This window comes from Hyla sarda, chromosome 5, assembly GCF_029499605.1.
Source record: "Hyla sarda isolate aHylSar1 chromosome 5, aHylSar1.hap1, whole genome shotgun sequence".
Lineage (NCBI taxonomy): Eukaryota > Metazoa > Chordata > Amphibia > Anura > Hylidae > Hyla > Hyla sarda.
In genome coordinates, this window is record NC_079193.1 from 282,552,697 (window position 1) to 282,573,186 (window position 20,490).

Sequence of the window (20,490 nt, forward strand, 5' to 3'; positions counted from 1 at the left end):
AGCGCTGGAGATGCATGTCCATAAGCGGTTAAAGGTTATCACCTATCCACATGGATTTATTATGTTTGTCAGGTCACGGTTGCAGTCATTTGCGGTTTGCAATAAAACCTCATTTACTTAGATTAGCCGAGATGTAGCACGACAAGTGCGGCACGTGATCTTTAACTGGGTGACCCAATGCCCCATTTTTAAGTTTGACCAGGGTCATACTTAGTCTAAAACCGTCCCTGACTTTTGCCCTCACAAAAGGAGCTGCATGAGAGGAGGCTGTGCAAGTGTTTAGGCAGCACATTAAATACCTGGTGTGGAAATGTGTTTTTTTTTGTGAAGCATCTGGGACGCAATGATTGCAACATTCAGAAATGGCCACCACCCCTGCAAATATCAGCCCCTCTGCCACTTTAAGAGATGGTCTGTGCACAGGCATGTTTATTTCACTCCATTTCACCATAATTCTTCTTTTTCTGTATATGCAAATTCGTTTCTTGGGGCACGGGCGGAGCTATGAACCCTGTTACGGGCACTGTGATGTCATCTTCACTGGCTACTTCATCATCATAATCCCCCTCCCAGCTTGCTCGGTGTACGTTACTGTTCGGCGCATGCGCTGCTCCCTGGGTACACTCGGAAGCGGCGTTCAGGCACACCAGGACACTGCAATTTACACCTGCTCCAAACAGTAATTTACACTGAGCAAGCAAGGAGAGGGATTATGAAAATGGTTGATCCGGGCGGAGCGCCCACCCGGCGAGGATGACATCAGAGTGCCTGGAGCAGGGATCATGGCTTTGCCCATGCCTCAAGCAACTAATTTGCATATAAAGAAAAAGAAGAATTACGGCGGAACGGAGCTACGGATCAAGATGCAATAAGTATCATTTTGATCAGTACCACCCGCACTACAAGCCTGTATGACAGGTTAGTGCGGGTGATACCGATGACAGATTTCCTTTAAAATACATGGCTATGGGCAGTATCACACAATCTGCTTAGATACATGGCTCTGGACAGTATCACACATAATCAGGTTAGATACAAGGCTCTGGGCAATATCACACTGAATGGTCTTAGATACAATACTCAGGGCAATATCACACTGAATGAGCCTAGATACAATGTTATGGGCAGAATCACAATGAATCAAATTAGATATAATGATTTGGGCAGTATCACATTGAATTGGCTTAGATTTAATGCTCTTGGCAGTATCACACTGAATCGGCTTAGATACATGGCTCTGGGCAATAGCACACTAAATGGGATACTGAGAGCTGTGCATTCATGCTCCCTTGGCTGCTTAGTATCACACACACACACACATCATGCTTAGATACACAGCTAAAGCTGTGCATTCATGCACCCCTAACTGCTGCTTTGAGCTGCTCAGAGAGGCTCCCTTCAGAGAGCTGAGGGGAACACATCCCATTGTTAGATAAGTAGTAAATACAGATTAGGGAGGTGTGTGCTGCCTCAACCAATCACACACTGAAGTGCTCTCTGCTCTTTCAGAGATGTTCGAAGAACTGAGAAGGAGGAAGTGGGACCTGCTCAGCCAATCCTGGGTTAGTACCCTCACTCTGAAGAATATTCAATTGTTGGGCGGACCAGAATCAGGCAGGGAAGGTGCAGCTAACAGACTGTCACATTGCAAAAGTGATGTCAGGCCCAAAATGGCTGCTGATCCCAGCAAAGTGGTGCCTGCCTGTAGGAAAAGCTGAGAGAGACATCATATGTGCTTAGCAAGGTCCACACTGGTACATTACAAAGTTTTATAACTCTAATAAGTGCATCTCTATAAAAGATAATTTCATTTGGCTGGAGTTACCATTTAATATATTAATGACTTTGCAGAAGGATTGCATTGCACATTAAAGTATCAATCTTTGCAGCGGATACTAAATTCTGTAAAGCACTTATCAACAGTAAAGTAAACAGCAAATGTAATTGTAGCAACCAGTGAAAGACAGCAGCTGCCAAGGCAAGTTAAATCATGGGGTGTATCTAAAGGGTCATACATGCACACGACCAGACAGTCAGACCACAGATGAAATACTGTGTAGAGTACTGGGCACCATTGCACATAAAAGACAAAGTGGAGCTGGAAGAACTTCAAAGAAAGGCAACCAGAGTAATAAATGGAATGGGAGGAAAGATCAAAATTAGAGTTATTAACTTTATAAAAAAAAAGATGGCTTAGGGGTGATCTAATAACTATGTATAAATATATCAGGGGGCAGTACAAAGATCTCTCCCATGATCTATTTATACCCAGGACTGTATCTATAACAAGGGGGCATCCTCTATGTCTAGAGGAAAAAAAGGTTTCTACAGCAACATAGAAGGGGATTCTTTACTGTAAGGGCAGTGAGAGTATGGAACCCTCTGCCAGAAGTAGTAGTCATGGTTGACTCACTAAGAGAGTAATAATATACCACAGTATAGTCACTAATCCAGGGATTTATTCTGATTGCCAGATATAATGTCAGGAAGGAATTTTTCTACCTTAAATACTTTTTTAAACTCCCAACATTGTTTTGGGGTTTATTTTGCCTTTCTCTGGATCAACACTACAGGTTTTTAAGCTGAACACCATGGACGTAGGTCCTTTTTCAGCCTTACAAACTATGTAACCTGTCGGGTTATTTTGTACCGATATCATCAAATGTTATAATATGAAAGGTATAATAGGACAAAACATGGCAAAGTATCCGCCATGTTGTATGAATTGTCAGAAGGCCCCAAGTAATAGGCCTAAGTGGAATTCATTGAAATACCAAAAGTATCTCCCTTGAAATGTGAATTCCTATCAATCTTTGAAAAGGTGTCATCTATTCTAAGAGACATATAAATAGGAACTAGGGGTTTGACAAACAAGTCAGACAATGGTTTATTGATTTTAGTGCTTTACAAAACAATGACAGAGGTCTTGAGATAATCAAATACTGGGGGATCTCTCAATCTCAGCACAATAGCCCTGGATTTACCAACACTGAGATACAAGGAAGTTTATATCATCCCATTGTCCCTGGAAGTGTTAACACCAATCTAATGTGCAAATGCGGTAGAGGTAAAATACAGGTTAATATTAATGTCTTTTTTATAAAGCATTCCCATATATGATCTCTGTAGCATGAATATGCTATCTTGCCCTATTATAATAATATTGATATATAACTTACAGATAGTGGCATTATAACGATTAATATTATGTAGACAGCTATGTAGCTAAATGCTGTATTCAATTATCTAAATAATGTGTGGGATGTCCAATCATGTAATTTGAGTTGCCTGATAAGTTACTCAGGAATAGTATATTATATAATGATAAATATAGTAGCCATGATACATGATATATCTATCCCTTATTGTGAATTTAATCACACACAGAATATACAGGTTATAATTAATGATTAGCTGTAACTAGACATGTGATTATCTCTGATCTCCATACACACACACACACACCAGTCATCATTGGATAGTGTGATATTTGTTGGGTGGATCTTTAAGTCAGAAAAGAAGCTAAAAGCAGGTGTAAGGAGGACAGGGGGGAGAAGTGACAAGGAGAATTACAGGGGACACAGAAGGAGGGACCCCGTCCTCATCACAGATGTTCCTAGAGGCTACCAGAGGGGGTGGAGCCATGAAGAGCCAGGGAGAGAACTTGATGCTATAAGCCCATTCTTCTCTGATAATCAGTGATGACTAGAGGTATTCCCATGGACCCCAGGCAGCCATCTTTCTTTTCTCCAGAAGTACTCTTGGTAAGATACACAGGTTTCTTATTTGATTAATTTACCTCATTTAATGTGGACCAAATTATTTTATGTATAGGAGCACACCTGGCTTATATATAACCTCAATTATGAGATGTAATAGTAGTTTATAAGCCACACTTCCTTCTACTGCAGATGAATGGGGTGGTTCTTATGGGGATCAATGCAATGATCATATTGCATATTAGCATAGTCTTTCGGGATCGTATTCTGCTACAACACATGGCATAAAAGTAATTTTCACAAGGAAAGTCATCCTAATTAGTAGCGTAGTATAAATTGTATATTTAGTACCGTATCTTACCAGAGATAGTTTTGGTTAGAACTGGGCGGGGATTACTCCCATTTTATACATGTAAAATGCCCATTAGATATCATGTTATGTAATGATCTCTACACAAAGTAAAATATTGATATCTGCATTAACCCACTTCTGTGACTAAGTTTAATGTTATTAAATAACTTACTAATACATCATTGATATATATCTGACATTAAGTCATTGATATTTTTTATATCATTTCATTGATATTATGGTGTCTTTATAACTCTTTAATGATTAATCAATTGTAACCAATATATGTACATAATATTTTTATAATAACTGTTATTATTTTATTATATTGCAAAAGTTACTTCTACCACTACTTCAAAGAACTCATATCTGGGAAAATAGTCGGGCCCAGATATGGTGAATTGCATGTGTATTTTTGGCAATTCATAACGGCCATAATATTTTTTTCATATTTTTTAAACCATAATTAATAATTAATCAATGAGTTATTAACCCTGACAAACCATATGCCTATTTTGCCAAAATAATGGTTATATGGAAAAATATTCACATTTAGAAATTATGAGCAACCAACTGTCCCCTACTATCTACTGTCTGTGGAAATAAAAGTTAGTCATATAGAAATTCAATGTGCCTTATCCTTCAAATATACATGCAGATGCAGACTTGGATATGCCAATTCTGCAAGTTTATAGGGGAGTAGAAAAGAATAACTGTTGGCCTAACCAGTGTTCAGCCAATGGCCTTTAATGTGTTTAACCAGAATAAGTAGTATGACAGATAGTAAAGAACAAAAAAACCTGAATGTGGAGAATGCCACTAAAGAGAATTCTGAATAACTATATTTATGAACAACAGATTTTTTTTTATTTATTCAATTTCAATTCTAACATTCTGAAACAAAGACTGGTTGCTAATTAACAATTCTGATACTATCCTTTGGATCACCTGTAATTAAAGGGGTATTCCAGGATATTTTTAATATGTCTATGCTACAGGGGCTGTAAAGATAGTATAGTTCATAATATAGTGTCTGTACCTGTGTGTGACAGTTTTCTCATAATTCTTCTGTGATTTTCACTCCACTAATTTTTACCAGCATACAAAAAGACTATTGTCTCGGATTTTTCCAAGGTTGCAATGCGGCTGAGACCTGACCCACTAGTCAGTTGATGACAGGGAGCCTGTCTGATTCAATGGGTGGTGGGATCAATCTGCAACTAATGCTGGGGGCACCCTTATTGAACAGCTGGGGGCACCCTGATTGAAAACCACAGGTCATTTGATGGATGCAGCTCATTTATGTTTCAATGGGTGGGGTGGCTGATGTGTGGGAGGGAGGAAAATGGAATTGTGGGATTTGTAGTCAAAAGAAAAGTCAAACAGGAAATACAAGTTCACAAAAAGCTAGCCACAGTGTTATGGTGATTTCACAACATAGCCATTTAGCCTCAAGACAAGCACAGATCCTTCCTAAGCATGCCCATTACTGTCTGCCAGGTACATACTAAAATCACCTTATGGTGGAGAACCCCTTTAACCTGGTGCTAATTCAAGGTCTATGCCAGAGGTTCCCAAATTACACCATGGGAAGCTGCCAGGGGAATGGAGGAAGAACAGATGCAGAGCAAATATAAACTGCAAGTGAGCGCTGTTAACAACGCTAAATTGCAGTTAACAAGTGTCTGCTAAGCAGAAAGTAGAGAAGCCGCAGGGGGGGATGTCAGACCGTAACTTCCATTATGCCCCGCAGTTCTACTCATTGAGTTTCCAGCACAGACAGCTTCACTCATCAGGCTGCCTGCTAAGGCTGCATTCACATCATGGTTTCAACCTACGGCTGCCGGTCCAGCAGGGGGAGGGGTGTCACGATCACACCCTATCGGTCCAGCCAAGACATTAGAGAGAGTGTGATGGTGCAAGGGTTAAAGCCACCATACCTCTGGGTATCCACTACTAGTCCCAGCAAGTCACCAAATTGACCCTTAGATAAACGTGTTTCACCCGAGCTGCCTTCAGAAAGGTGAGCTCATATATTTATAGATCAAAGACCAGAGCTGATTAATTAAACATTTAATCTGATAAAAGGTATCACAGTGCTGACTATATAAAAATACAGAAACAAATGAAATACAGTTACAAAAATATGAAAGAGTTTAGCAAGGCAAGTTCAGAAAACAAAAGATGAAGTTCTTACAGCATGATGATATAGCAGTTCCAAGAGAGTGAGTTTCAGCTGTTCTTAGGATGGTCTTGTCAGCTTGTTGCACAGCATTGAACACCCAACTTTTATTCTAGCATTGTTTAAATATCATATCTGCTTTCTTGGGAGGGAGACTCCATTCCCCCCTCCCCTCTGATCCCACCAGGGGGTCTTCTCTCTTCCTGACCCCTTATCTGTTTGATTATATGATGGGACCAGTGCATGACTTCAAAGGAGAAACCAAACAGACCCCCAATAAAATGCAATACACAAAAGGACACACAGTCTGAATGACCTCTCACCCATGTCCTGGACAATCAATCACACACAGTTATAATTTATAATACACATATACAATAAAAACACATGTATGTTTCCATAATCAGGCCTTGGGCCTGACAAGGGGAAAACCAGGCACTCCCATACCCCAGCTGGACAGTCGCTAAAACCCATTCACTGTAATCAGCCCATCAGGCAAATTTTTGCCCCGTATCTGGTTTTATAGTACGGTTTTAGGTACGGTCACAAAACTGGATACAGCAGAAATGAGCCGACTGGAGTCACTGTTTGACTCCGGTTGGCTCAATAAAGTGAATGGGTTTCAGCGCCACTCCGGCTAGGGTACGGGAGCGCCCCCGGTTTTCCCCTCCCCTAGCTGTATCCGGCAGCTGTAGGATGCAACCGTGATGTGAATGCAGCCTAAGAGAGGAGAGGATGGCATGCTGGGAGGACAGAGCAGAGCTACAAGAGAGTGCAGTGATAGGAGAATTTTTTTTTGGGACCTAACACTACAACAAGGCTGATACTACAGGGGGCCTAATGCAACAGGCAGAGGAGTGGTTTATACTATTACAAGGGACATAATACAACAGAAGGGAGGGACCTAATACTAAAATAGTGGAGCCTTAACACTGCAGGGAGATCAGAGGTAGCCCTTATTCCTACACTGCTCAAAAAAATAAAGGGAACACTAAGATAACACATCCTAGATCTGAATGAATGAACTAATCATATGAAATAATAGTCTTTACATAGTTGAATGTGCTGACAAAAAAAATCACAAAAAATTATCAATGGAAATCAAATTTATCAGCTCATGGAGGTCTGGATATGGAGACACACTCAAAATCAAAGTGGAAAACCACACTACAGGCAGATCCAACTTTGATATAATGTCCTTAAAACAAGTCAAAATGAGTCTCAGTAGTGTGTGTGGCCTCCACATGCCCGTATGACCTCCCCACAATGCCTGGGCATGCTCCTGATGAGGTGGCGGATGGTCTCCTGAGGATGTCCTCCCAGACCTGGACTAAAGCATCCACCAACTCCTGGACATATTTATTTTTATTATTATTTTTTATGTTTGGAATCTTATTCATATTGATTCTTTACATACAAATACGTAGGGTATCCTTTGGTATAAGCTCACTGGTGATCTCTTTTTGTGTTTTATATACATGCGTTCTTTTGGGAATTAAATTGCTAGAGTGTGTATATACACCAATGTTTTATATAGGGCGTTATTTTGTGATAATGTATTTTTCTTGTGAATATATTTAAACATATCTTTGTATACCTTTTGTTGTTTGTGAACATGGAATTTCGTTTTTAATGTAATATATTAATTCTTTCTTTGTGAATCTTAATTGAATTGTATGTAAAGGGTTAAATTTGTGTCTGATTGCCATGCCTGAGGAAGCTGCGCTTGTGCAGTGAAACGCGTTGCATCTTGGCTGAATTGAATTGTTTTACACGTGCTGTCCATTGTTGTGTATGTCGGTACACAACTGGAGTGGGTAAGAGGACATGGACATGGAGGGCTGTGCGGCCCCCCAAAGAAATGCCACCCCACACCATTACTGACCCACCGGCAAACCGGTCATGCTGGAGGCAGTAGAACGTTCTCCACGATGTCTCCAGACTCTGTCAAATCTGTCACATGTGCTCAGTGTGAACCTGCTTTTATCTGTGAAGAGCACAGGGCAACAGTGGCCCAATTTGCCAATCTTGGTGTTCTCTGGCAAATGCCAAATGTCCTGCACGGTGTTGGGCTGTAAGCACAACCCCCACCTGTGGAAGTCGGGCCCTCATACCACCCTTATGGAGTCTGTTTCTGACAGTTTGAGTAGACACATGCACATTTGTGGCCTGCTGGAGGTCATTTTGCAGGGCTCCGGCAGTGATCCTCCTTGCACAAAGGCGGAGGTAGTGGTCCTGCTGCTGGGTTATTGGCCTTCTCCACGTCTCCTGATGTCCTGGCCTGTCTCCTGGTAGCATCTCCATGCTCTGGACACTACGCTGACAGACACAGCAAACCTTCTTGCCACAGCTCGCATTGATGTGCCATCCTGGATGAGCTGCACTACCTGAGCCACTTGTGTGGGTTGTAGACTCCGTCTAATGCTACCACTAGAGTGAAAGCCCAGCCAGCATTCAAGAGTGACTAAAGCATCAGCCACGAAGCATAGGAACTGAGAAGAGGTCTATGGTCAACCACTCCTTTATTGGTGGTGTCTTGTTAATTGCCTATAGTTTCCACCTGTTGTCTGTTCCACTTGCACAACAGCATGTGAAATTGATTGTTAACAGCATGTGAAATTGTCATTCAGTGTTGATTCCTGAGTGGACAGTGTGATTTCACAGAAGTGTGATTGACTTAAACTTACACATTGGCACTCATTTACTATTGCAAACCCGACATGTTTTGTCGGGTTGTGCGCCAGATTTTGTCGCATTGCACCAGAAATTCTGTCTGCAGCAGAATTTTGCGCCAGAATTGAAAAAAATCCCAACTAATTCTCCATTTTGCTAAGAAAACCCAAAAAAGGGGCATGGTCGCCAGGAAAAGGGGCATGGTCTCCGAAAAGGGGCGTGTTCCTGACATTTTCACTAAAACCCAAAATATTTACAAAGGTTTCCACAGAAAATGTGGCGGATTTAAGCTGAGGAAAACCCTACAGATCAGAGCATGTGTAAAAAAAAAAAAATAAGCAAAATTTAGGGAAAGTGGAAAATGTAGAGAAACCTTAAATAGTAAATACCGTGGGAAATAAATTGTAGGGAATTAAAACCCACAAAGAAACCTACACTCCTACACTTCCCTTTATTTTTTTGAGCAGTGTATATGAGACACAAAGTGAGGCCTCTATACTAAATGGGTGTTTAAAAGGACCAATGTCAATATATGCCTTTCCAAAAGTTGCAGCTCACATCTCAGGGATGTGGAATTTCTATCGCCCGACGCCCCGGACTAGCAGTTTTGGGCGCCGGGCAGGTGAATTTGTCCGGCCCTTAGCCCGGCTTCGGGCAAGCAGGGCCGGACCTGACAAGTGCCGCGGCGATCTGCAGTCTGTATGGAGCGGGCACCCGACTCCTGCCCGCTCCATACTCTGCAGCCTGTGTAGCAGAGCAGGGGAGATTAGAAGCTGTGTACAGTATTTGTCTTCTCTCCCCTGCTCTGCAGACGTGCGGGGGGGAGATGAAGGGGGCGTGGCTTATTTCTCCCCGTGCAGACCTGCGTCCTTTGCCTTCGCTCCCCGCACGTCTGCACGGGGAGACTGTATGTGGTGCTCTGCAGTATGTATGGAGCGGGCTCGGGATTCCTGCCCGCTCCATACACTGCAGCCCCCGGCTGTTCTCAGTAGCCGGGGGCCGCCGCTAATAGCCAGCATGCGGCGATCGCCGCAGCTGGCTATTAACCCTTTAGATCGCCGCTGTCAAAGCTGACAGCGGCGTCTAAAGGGACATGTGAACGCTCCCTGGTGGGCTAGTGGGGTGGATCGCCCCCCCGCAGCGTGATCGCAGGGGGGCGATCCACTATGGAGGTAGCCGGAGGACTTACCTCTGCTTCCTCCAGTCCCGGCTCTGTTATTGATAGAGCCAGGCTGGACCAGGCTCTATCAATGGATCACAGAGCTCACAGATTAATAGAGTTCAATAGATCTCTATTCATCTGTCTGAGGAATCTAATGATTCCTCCTATAAGTGTAATAAAGTGTTAAAAAAAAAATCATAATAAATAAAAGTTTTAATAAAAGTTTGAAAGACACACATTAACCCAGTGGTCTTCAAACTGTGCCCCTCCAGATGTTACAAAACTACAATTCCCAGCATGCCAGGACAGCCGTTGGCTGTTCGGGCATGCTGGGAGTTGTAGTTTTGCAACATCTGGAGGGCCACAGTTTGAAGACCGCTGCATCAACCCCTTCCATGTTAAAAGTTCAAATCACCCCCTTTTCCTATATAAAAACATGCAAACATAATAAAAATAAACCTATTCGTTATCGCTTCGTGCGTAATTGTACAACCTATTAAAATATAACATTATTTATCCCGTACGGTAAATGTAAAAAAAAATACCAAACCACAGATTTGAAATTTTTATAATATCCCATAAAAAAAAGTAAAAAAGCGATTAAAAAGTCAGATGAATACCAAAATGGTACCGATACAAAAAATAGATTATGGCGCAAAAAATGAGCCCTCATACAGCCTGGTATGCGGAAAAAAAAATAAAGCTACAGGGGTTAAAAAATGGCAATTAAAAAAAATTAGAAAAAGTCCAGAATTAGTAAAACATGACGTAAACGATACAAATCTGGTATCGCTGTAATCAGGCGCCTAAAGTATAAAACTAACATGTTATCTGACCACAAGGTAAATGGCGCAGAAAAGAAAAACCACCAAATCTGCAAAATTATCTTTTACTATTTCAATTTCACTTCCCTTAATATATATTTATATATTTTTTTGGTTCAGAGAATATGTTATTGAAAAATTAAAAGGTATCATTATAGTAGGTAGTTATCATTATAGTAGGTAGTTATGGCTATTATAGGGCGAGGAGGAAAAAACGAGAGCGTAAAAGCGAAAATTGGCCGTCATGAGGGACAAGTAGATTTTGCTCCATTTTAGTCCCGTGGACAAGTAGTTTTTTATAAAATTTCCCCACCCCTGCATCTATATGCGCGCTGCAACTGTTTGACTTTAGGGAGCCTTGGAAAAACTGTCATACACTAAGGGAGTCATGACCCGATAAAGGTTTGGAAACCACACTTAAAGTACATACCTCATCATAAAGTTTAGCAGCTTCTCCATAGTCCGATCTTGCTTCAGCATTTAAAGCACGTTGCGTAATATCTTTCGTTCCAATCTTATTACTGAAAATCCCTCGAAGAACATCATAGTCATCAATAGAGCGATACAGCCTTAAAGAACAAGAGATCTGTGTTTAATCTCAAAGAGAGAATGTACAATTCAGTCAGACATATTCAACATACCAGTTATGAAAAAAACATAGTTTTTCTTCTTTATGACTCACCGAGCAAGCTGTATCCATCTCAAAACATCAGGAGGAGTGTCTGCTCTTCCACGCATCTTCTTTGTTGGAGGTTCCTCTGGTGGTGAAATGTACTGCAATGCTTTCTCGAGTAGTAGAATACCTATTGACTGCTGCAAACTTTCTATGCCACTTCTGCTTACACTTGTTGGATTTAGCTCAAGCAGCTCAACATGGTGGTAACACATATCCTAAATATACATAATTTTTTTTTAATACATGTTGTGCATATATCTTGCAAAACCTTTGTGATCAGGCATTCTTAGAAAATAAAATATGTTGCATGAAAAAAGTTCACAAATTCTCATAAAATATTGCGCATCTTTTGGATAGGGGATAAGATGCCTGATCGCAGGTGGTTCGGTCCCCCCCCATTATCCCACCCCCGATCACCCTGGCATTCTGAATTTTTTTGTTCAGAACAATGTGTTAGGGCGGTCATGGTCATGACATCACACCAGGCCCCTTCCATTCAAGTCTATGAGAGGGGGCGTGACAAGCAATCACACCTGTCATGCCCCCTCCCACAGGCATGAATGGAGGGGGCGTGGCGTGACATCACGACCACAGTAGCCCGAACCCAGCATTCTGCCCGTGGCCACACACCCCGCAATTAGACAACTTATCCCCTATCCTTTGGATATGGTATAAGATGTCCAGGGGAAGAGTACCCTTTAAATTCTGTTTTAACTTTGTCAATAGGGGCCATTGAGTGCATAATGATGGGGGGGGGGGATTTTTTATTTTAGCAAAGGCCTCAACATAAAATGGTAAAACTGTGAGAGGGTCTGAAATTGTTCTGAATGCATTATATGTATATCACAACCATGTTAATATGTTTACCTGTATGCAACCAATGAATGGTGGAAAATAATACACAGTGCTATTTAAATATAGATTGAATTTATCAATCAGTTTAGTGGCAATGATTTTTATTTCGGTAGAGCTGTTTATATCTTCCAGAATCCCAGAAAATAATGCACTGAATAGCTGTTTTGCCAGAGCTGGATCTTTCTAAAATAGAGAAAACAAACAATTATGAATAAATTAAATTTTTTTTACAGCTTTGTTTTTAGAACTGCCCCCACAATGTGTGACCATACCATAAAGGGGAACTCCGGTGTAAAAAAGTAGAAAACAAATGTTTTCAAATCAACTGGTGCCTGAAAGTAAAACAGATTTGTAAAGGACTTCTATTAAAAAAATCATAATCCTTCCAGTACTTATCAGTTGCTGTATACCACATAGAAAGTTCTTTTCTTTTTGAATTTCCTTTCTGTCTGATCACACTGCTCTCTGCTGACACCTCTGTCCATGTCAGGAACTGTCCGGAACAGCATAGGTTTACAATGGGGATTTGCTCCTGCTCTGGACAGTTCCTAAAATGGACAGATGTGTCAGCAGAGAGCACTGTGGTCAGACAGAAGGCAATTCAAAAAGAAAAGAACTTCCTCTGTAGTATACAGCAGCTGATAAGTTCTGGAAGGATTAAGAATTTTAAATAGAAGTAATTCACAAATCTGTTTAACTTTCTGGCACCAGTTGATTTAAAATAAAAATGTTTTCCAAGGAAGTACCCCTTAAAATTGCTTTCAGCAGCATTCCGTTGTGATTGCGTATCACAATCTCTTTAGACTGCTGGCGATGACAAACATGCTGTGAGACTCTAACCATACCTCTGCTCTTTTACATGAGGAACATAAGACTATAGGTCAGCAACAGACATCACATGACTGCTTTATACAGCGTTTGAGACTCTCCCATGCACATGGGTAGAATTCTGGACAAGTACAAGGTGCAGGTGACACAACTAACTGTAGGCGCCTTTTAATCTTTACAGCTTCCTCAGACAGACTGTAAACCACCAGTATGGCTGCTAAGTAAGCCACCAAGACCAATAAAGGATAAAAGCTTTGCACACATCCTCTCAACAACTAAATGGAGAGAGGACATCACTCCGCCTAAACTGGCTCCGACTATAGTCCACTTGCACCATTGGATTGTGACTATTAATGCAACTTCTGTGGCTCAGAAAATCTCTCAACTTCTAATGCCTTTCTTTGACAAACAGGTGGATGTGTTACTTGCCTCCATTACTTCTGTCCTTATTCAAGATTAGTGCCAATGCTCCCAAAATTTCTGACCTGGAATATAGGGAGTCTTTCTGTAAAACGTCAACTACTACCCTCAACCTCTTAAGGACATGGTCCATTTTGGCCTTAAGGACAACGCCAGTTAAATTTTAGCATTTTCCTTTTTTCTTCCTTGACTTCTAAAATTCAGAATTTTTTATTTTTCCATCAACAGACCCATATGAGACCCATTTGTGTGCGACCAATTGTATTTTGCAATAACATCTCTTATTTTACCATAAAATGTACAGCGTAATAAAAAAAAAATATAAGAAAAACGTGATTTTGCTACATCTGAAGGGTTTTGTTTTTTAAGCAGTGTACTTTACAGTAAAAATTACCTATTCTATTTACTCTCTGGGTCAATACTATTAAAATGATACCCATGTTTACACACTTTTTATTATTGTACTACTTTAATAAAAATATAAAACTCTTTAAACAAAATGAGTATGTTTTAAATCACACTATTGTGACCCCTCTAGCTCTTTCATCTTTCCATATACGGGGCTGTAAAAGGGCAAAAATTTTGCCACGTAATCTGTAATTTTTATCGGTACCACTTTTGCGTATATGTGACTTTTTGATCACTTTTTATTACATTTTTCTGGGATATGATGTAGCCAAAAATCATAAATTTTTGACTTTTTTTTATGTTTACTCATTTACTCATGCACCAATACCAATAATTTTTATTAGTAAAATGGGGAAAAGGGGCGATTAAAATTTTTATTGGGAGCAGGGCTTTTTCAAAATGTTTTAAAAAATGTTTTCAGGTTTATTTTACACTTTTTATGTCCCCATAGGGAACTATTTATAGCAATCATTAGATTGCTAATACGGTTCAGCGCTATGCATATGCGTAGCACTCATCAGTTATGGTATATTGGCGATCTTCTGCTCTGGTCTGCTAGAAAGCAGACCAGAGAAGACTACACCTGGAGGACGGAGGCAGGTGAGGGGACCTGGGTCCACCATCTTGATTTGATTCCTGCGGCCGTGTCACGGGCAATCAGATCAGCCCTTAGAAGTGCCACATTCTGTATTGATCATGGAATCTTAGGGGTTAAAGGCAGACATCAGCGTAATCGCTGTCGTCAGCCATTACCGACGGGTCATGTACAGGACGTAAATGTACGTCCCGGTGCGCTCAGTCCCAGCGCATCAAGATGACATTTAAGTCTATTGTCCTTAAGGGGTTACAGAGGCCCTGGCTCAGCACATGGAGACAGTGAAAACATAAAGATAAGCTGAACGAACAAAACTGCTTTTGTGGGCACTCCAGAATGCTATGTGGGCCTGATCATTATTTAGCTTCTGACCCTAGTCTTCCTGTGGCATTGGTGATAGAAGATAAAAAGTCTCACAAATAGCCAGTCACTGCTCTTCAACAGAATTGGTCCATTAAAGAGAAAGTTCTGCAAGCCTACAGTTCCAAACATTCTCCCCAAGATCTTGGACCTTGCTCTGCTGATTTTCCAAGATTTTCCTATAAATGCCTCTCAAAAACATAACAGCTTTAACCCTGTAGCTATAGTCATGGCTAGGACACCCCCCTTCAGCTACACTACTCAACAAAGTTGATGATACAGATAGATGGCCCAATCCTATCATTGGCACTACCATATTAGGCAGGTTGGCCAACCTGGTTGGAATTGCTAAGGGAGACATCTTCTCTATCCCACTGAAAGGGACTTTTCAGTATAAGGAATGATGTTTTGTACTGTAATTTGTAGTTTTTATAGGCACCATTCTTGTTTTGCAGGGACTTTTTGATCGCTTCTTATTTCTTTCCAACATACGTAACCAATTTTTTTTTTTATAATTGTGGGGGTGGGGGGTGGGGGTGGGTAGATAGATATAGATGAAACCAAAAAGAATATTGCAGCACTACTCAGCCTAGAGATGTGGGTGCCAGCGTCCAAAACTTCTTGATGAAAAGTCCTTAGATTAGATAATATCCAGCACTCCAAAAAATCTCAATTTTCAAGCTTAGTGCTACAACATTAAAATGCTTGAAATATTATGCTCCAATTTCATCATGATAATACATTGCAGCTGAAAACTAAATTAATATTCATAAAGCAAAGAGATAAGACTCTTATCCGCTCTGTTGTTAGTGTCATGGCGTCCACTGGCTTGGGTGAAAACGCCACTGCGCCTGTGTGAGATGTGATCCGGGTCCAGGGCTGTCACATGACCAGGTCACCTGACTTGCTCCGGATCACATGACCACTCTCACACACTACTATACTAGCGTCGCATGTTACCCTGGCTGTTCAGCCTTGGTGCAAGCCCCGGAACAAACGCTGCAGGTTATTTACACAGGTTTATGTTCAGACTATATGCCCAGCTCAAGCACACAATTACAAAAGCAAGATGTATTCTAATGGGTCATTCTATTTATATATTAAATGCATTGAAGTCAGTTCTACACTCATTCTTAGAATAATACCTACTTATATAGGTTTGATTTTGAAATTGTCATCTTCTGACCCCTGTACCTTTTTTATTTTTATGTGTACGGGGTGATATGAGGGCACATTTTTTGCACCGTGATCTGCAGTTTTTATCGGTACCCTTTTTGTTTTGATCGGACTTTTTGATTGCTTTCTATTCATTTTTAATGGTATAAAAAGTGACCAAAAATTCGCTATTTTGGACTTCAGATTTTTTTTTACATGTACACCATTGACCGTGTGGTTAAATTTACAATAAATTTTTATAGTTCGGACATTTATGCATGCGACGATGTTTTTATTTACACAGTTTTTTTTTTTATGGGAAAAGGGGTGTGATTAAACTTTTATTAGAGAAGGGGGTTAAATCACATTTAATAACACTTTTTTTATTCCAACTTTTTTTCAACTTTTTTTTTGCAGTGTTATAGCCCCCATAGGGGCTATAACAGTGCACACACTGATCTTTTACACTGATCACTGGCATTTATTAACATGCCATTGATCAGTGTTATCGGCACTTGCCTGCTCCTGCCTGGATCGGACACAGAGGAGGCAGGTAGGGATCCTCCCGGTGTCCTGTAAGTTGCCTGACTGAGCTGCCGGGATACTTTCACTTTAACATCAGACGCGGCGGTCAAATTTGATCGCCACGTCTGAAGGGTTAATACAGGGCATCACCGCGATCGGTGATGTCCTGTATTAGCTGTGAATCCCGGCAGTTGATGGCCGCCGGGACCGACCCGATATGACGTGTTAAATCGTGGGAGCCAGAGCAGGATGTAAATATACATCTTGCGTCGTTAAGGACCAGGCCAATTTTATTTTTGCATTTTCGTTTTTTCCTCCTCGCTTTCTAAAAATCATAACTCTTTTACATTTCCATCCACAGACCCATATGAGGGCTTTTTTTTTGCGTTGCCAATTTTACTTTGTAATGACATCACTTATTTTACCATAAAATGTACGGTGCAACCCAAATAATATTATTTATGTGGGAAAATTGATAAGACCACAGAAATCTAGCAAATTTTGGAAGGTTTTGTTTTAACAGTGTATACTTTATGGTAAAAATTATATGTTTTCTTTATTCTGTGGGTCAATACGATTAAAATGATACTCATTGATATGTGCTTTTCTATAATTGTACCACTTAAAAAAAAAATCTCAAACAATTTTTAACAAAATTAGTATGTTTGAAATTGCCCTATTTTGACAACCTATAACTTTCAAATTTTTCCGTATACGGGGTAGTATGAGGGCTAATTTTTTACGCCATGATCTGTAGTTTTTATTGGTACCACTTTTGCTCAGGTTTTACTTTTTATAATTTTTTTAGTAGTTTTTTGGGGGAATAAAATGTGACAAAAATGCAGCAATTTTGGCCTTTTTTTTAAATTTACGTTTACACCGTTCATCGTACCGGATAAGTAACAATATATTTTGATAGTTCAGACTTTTACGCATGTGATGATACCAAATATGCTTATTTTTGTACGCTTTTTTGGGGGGTAAAATGGGAAAAACGGATGATTTATGTTTTTATTGGGAGAGGGGATTTTTCAAATTTTTTAACTTTTTATTTTTTTAACTTTTTTTTACACTTTTATAGTCCCCATAGGGCACCATTTATAGCAATCATTTGATTGCTAATACTGTTCAGTGCTATGCATAGGGCATAGCACTGATCAGTGTTATCGGTGATCATCTGGTCTGGTCTGCTCGATCTCAGACCAGAGCAGAAGACCCCTGTAGATGGACGGAGGCAGGTGAGGGGACCTCCGTCCGCCATTATGGATGATCTGATCCCTGCGGCAGCGCTGCGGGGCAATCTGATCATCCATTTAAAGTACTGCACTGCCCCAGATGCCGTGATCTGTATTGATCACGGCATCTGAGGTGTTAATGGCGGACATCCGCGCGATCGCAGATGTCCGCCATTACCGGCGGGTCCCTGGATGCTGATAGCAGCCGAGACCTGCCGTGCATGAAGTGAATACCGGTCCGATGCCTGGAGTCATAGCGGAACGTAAATGTACGTCAAGGTGCGTTAATAACCACGGCACTATGACGTACATTTGCGTCCACTGTCGTCAAGGGGTTAAAGACCACTCAAAAAAGGACTATGTATAAAAATAAGTATTCTTTATTAGGAAATTAATGCAAACAACAAGTTTAAAAGCAAGAGCAATGGACACAGAAAAAGGCGGGAACTAGGGAAAGGAGGGATATAAATTTAAGTATTGTAATGGCTATGTGGCAATAATACAGAGTAATGGCCAGCTATAGAAGACACAATAATAGTCTAACACAGGTGTATTAGGCAGAACTAGGTAAAGATATAAGTATAATACAATTGTGCAAAAAATGCAAAAACAGTGTGTAGTGACCAACATGCATATAAGTACACAGAAATAACATCCTAAACCAGTAAAAAGCATAATAAAAGATAGCTGAAAGCCATAAAAAGCTTTCAAAGACCAGCTAATGACAATTATACAGACACCCCCCCCCCCCGTCAACCACCACACCTTTGACGCGTTTTGCCCAGGGGGCTTTGTCCAGGATTCTCCTGGACAACGCCACCTGGGCAAAACGCGTCGGTTGTGGTTTTGCAGCTCAGTTCCATTGAAGTGAATGGAGCCAAGTTGCAATACCACACAAAGCTTGCGGACAGTAGTGGTCCTTTTTTTGGAAAAAATTTGTTCTGTTTTTCTATTATTGGATAACCCTGTTAAACTTTAACGTAAAAAGAAATGTAACAGACCTGTGCAAGTGCTTGTAACGGTGCAATAAGCGCGCTGTATGCAATCTGGATATCAGGCAAATCTCCATGTCGATAACTTCTATAAAGAATTACTTGAGCATCCTGTTTCATCTTTTGCTCAACTTTTAGTTCCTTAAAAATAAATGGATAAATGGACTGATATTGAAGAAAGAAATCTACTCAAAAATTCAATTTGACTTTATTTTTTATTTTTTGCATGACTAAGGTAAAAAAACAAACAATATAGGGATACAAAGAAAACTAGTAAATGACTCAATCTACTATATTCTCTAAGTATAATCTTATATATAATGGTCCTCATTTATTAAGTGTGCACCAGGCAGCAGGAAAATCCAACTAACCTGACATTGCATTGTGTAAAGCCGAAAAGGGGGCACGGTCTGTTGCAAAAGGGTTTTGCAACCGACCTATTTACTATTGAATTCGCAGAAAATTTGGTGACTAAATGGCTGGAAATTTTCACCTAGAAAAAGCTGGTCAGAAAATGTTCCCGACTTATAAATCTGTGATCCCTATAGTAAAGAGAGGGGAATCCTGTAAGTCTGGAAAAACATTTCACACTAGTATAAACCCCAACACTCTTACTAAATGAGGCCCAATATGTGAGTAAAGTTGTGTAGCCTATCATAAATCAGAAAAGACTTACAGTAGTTTGGAAAGGGGGGACATGAAATAGATACTTAAAGGGGTACTCCACTGGAAAACTTTTTTTTTTTTTTAAATCATCTGGTGCCAGAAGGTTAGACAGATTTGTAAATTACTTCTATTAAAAAAATCTTAATCCTTCCAGTACTTATCAGCTGCTGTTGTGATCCACAGGGAGTTCTTTTCTTTTTGAATTTCCTTTCTGCCTGACCACAGTGCTCTCTGTTTAGGATTAAGATAAAATAGAAGTAATTTACAAATCTGTTTAACTTTCTGGCACCAGTTGATTTAAAAAATTATGTTTTCCAGTGGAGTACCCCTTTAAATTGAATCTGTCAAGACCTTCATGCTGCCTGAACCACGGGCCCTCAGTGTGATTCCTGATGGCTTTTCTATGCCCCACCAGCATTAATTGATAGATCTTTCCCTGTTTGGGTATAGGGAGAGCCAACAGGGACCACCTCAATGCCTTGTGGTTCTGGTGGCACAAAGGTGTTAACAGGTTCCAATTAAATAAGTTAAAGGGTTCAATAAGGTTCAGGAGGAAAGGGTTTAATAAGAAACTAAAAGTACAAGGAGACACCATCAAATGTTAGTTGGAGGGAATATTGGAAGCAAAGTAAGAATATAATATTTTAATGCAATGGTAGATGCATGGAACAAACTTCCAGCAATTGTGAGCTTGGGATAAACATACATCTATTCTGAGATAAAGGACCAGGTGGTCTTTTTTTGCCAACAATATTTTTGGTTTCTAATTAATCATTCATCACAGAAGAGTGTTCACAATTTACTAGATAACTACATTAGTGTATTGCAAGACTAAATATTTTGTAACCAGAATCTCATGTACC

The 20,490-nt window shown here is 40.3% G+C and overlaps 2 protein-coding genes across 4 annotated transcripts in view; one reads left to right on the plus strand and one right to left on the minus strand.

Annotated features, from left to right (window-relative positions):
* Window positions 1–20,490, plus strand: part of SPIDR (scaffold protein involved in DNA repair) — a 1,058,688-nt gene that overhangs the window by 1,007,346 nt on the left and 30,852 nt on the right. The window lies entirely within an intron of this gene.
* Window positions 1–20,490, minus strand: part of PRKDC (protein kinase, DNA-activated, catalytic subunit) — a 631,631-nt gene that overhangs the window by 113,245 nt on the left and 497,896 nt on the right. For all 3 annotated transcript variants that reach the window (XM_056521838.1, XM_056521836.1, XM_056521839.1), the window contains 4 exons: window positions 18,971–19,102; window positions 12,456–12,626; window positions 11,595–11,803; window positions 11,343–11,481 (listed from right to left, as the gene is read on the minus strand). In XM_056521838.1, the coding sequence (XP_056377813.1) occupies window positions 11,343–11,481; window positions 11,595–11,803; window positions 12,456–12,626; window positions 18,971–19,102 (651 nt within the window). The remainder of the gene's footprint in view (window positions 1–11,342; window positions 11,482–11,594; window positions 11,804–12,455; window positions 12,627–18,970; window positions 19,103–20,490) is intronic.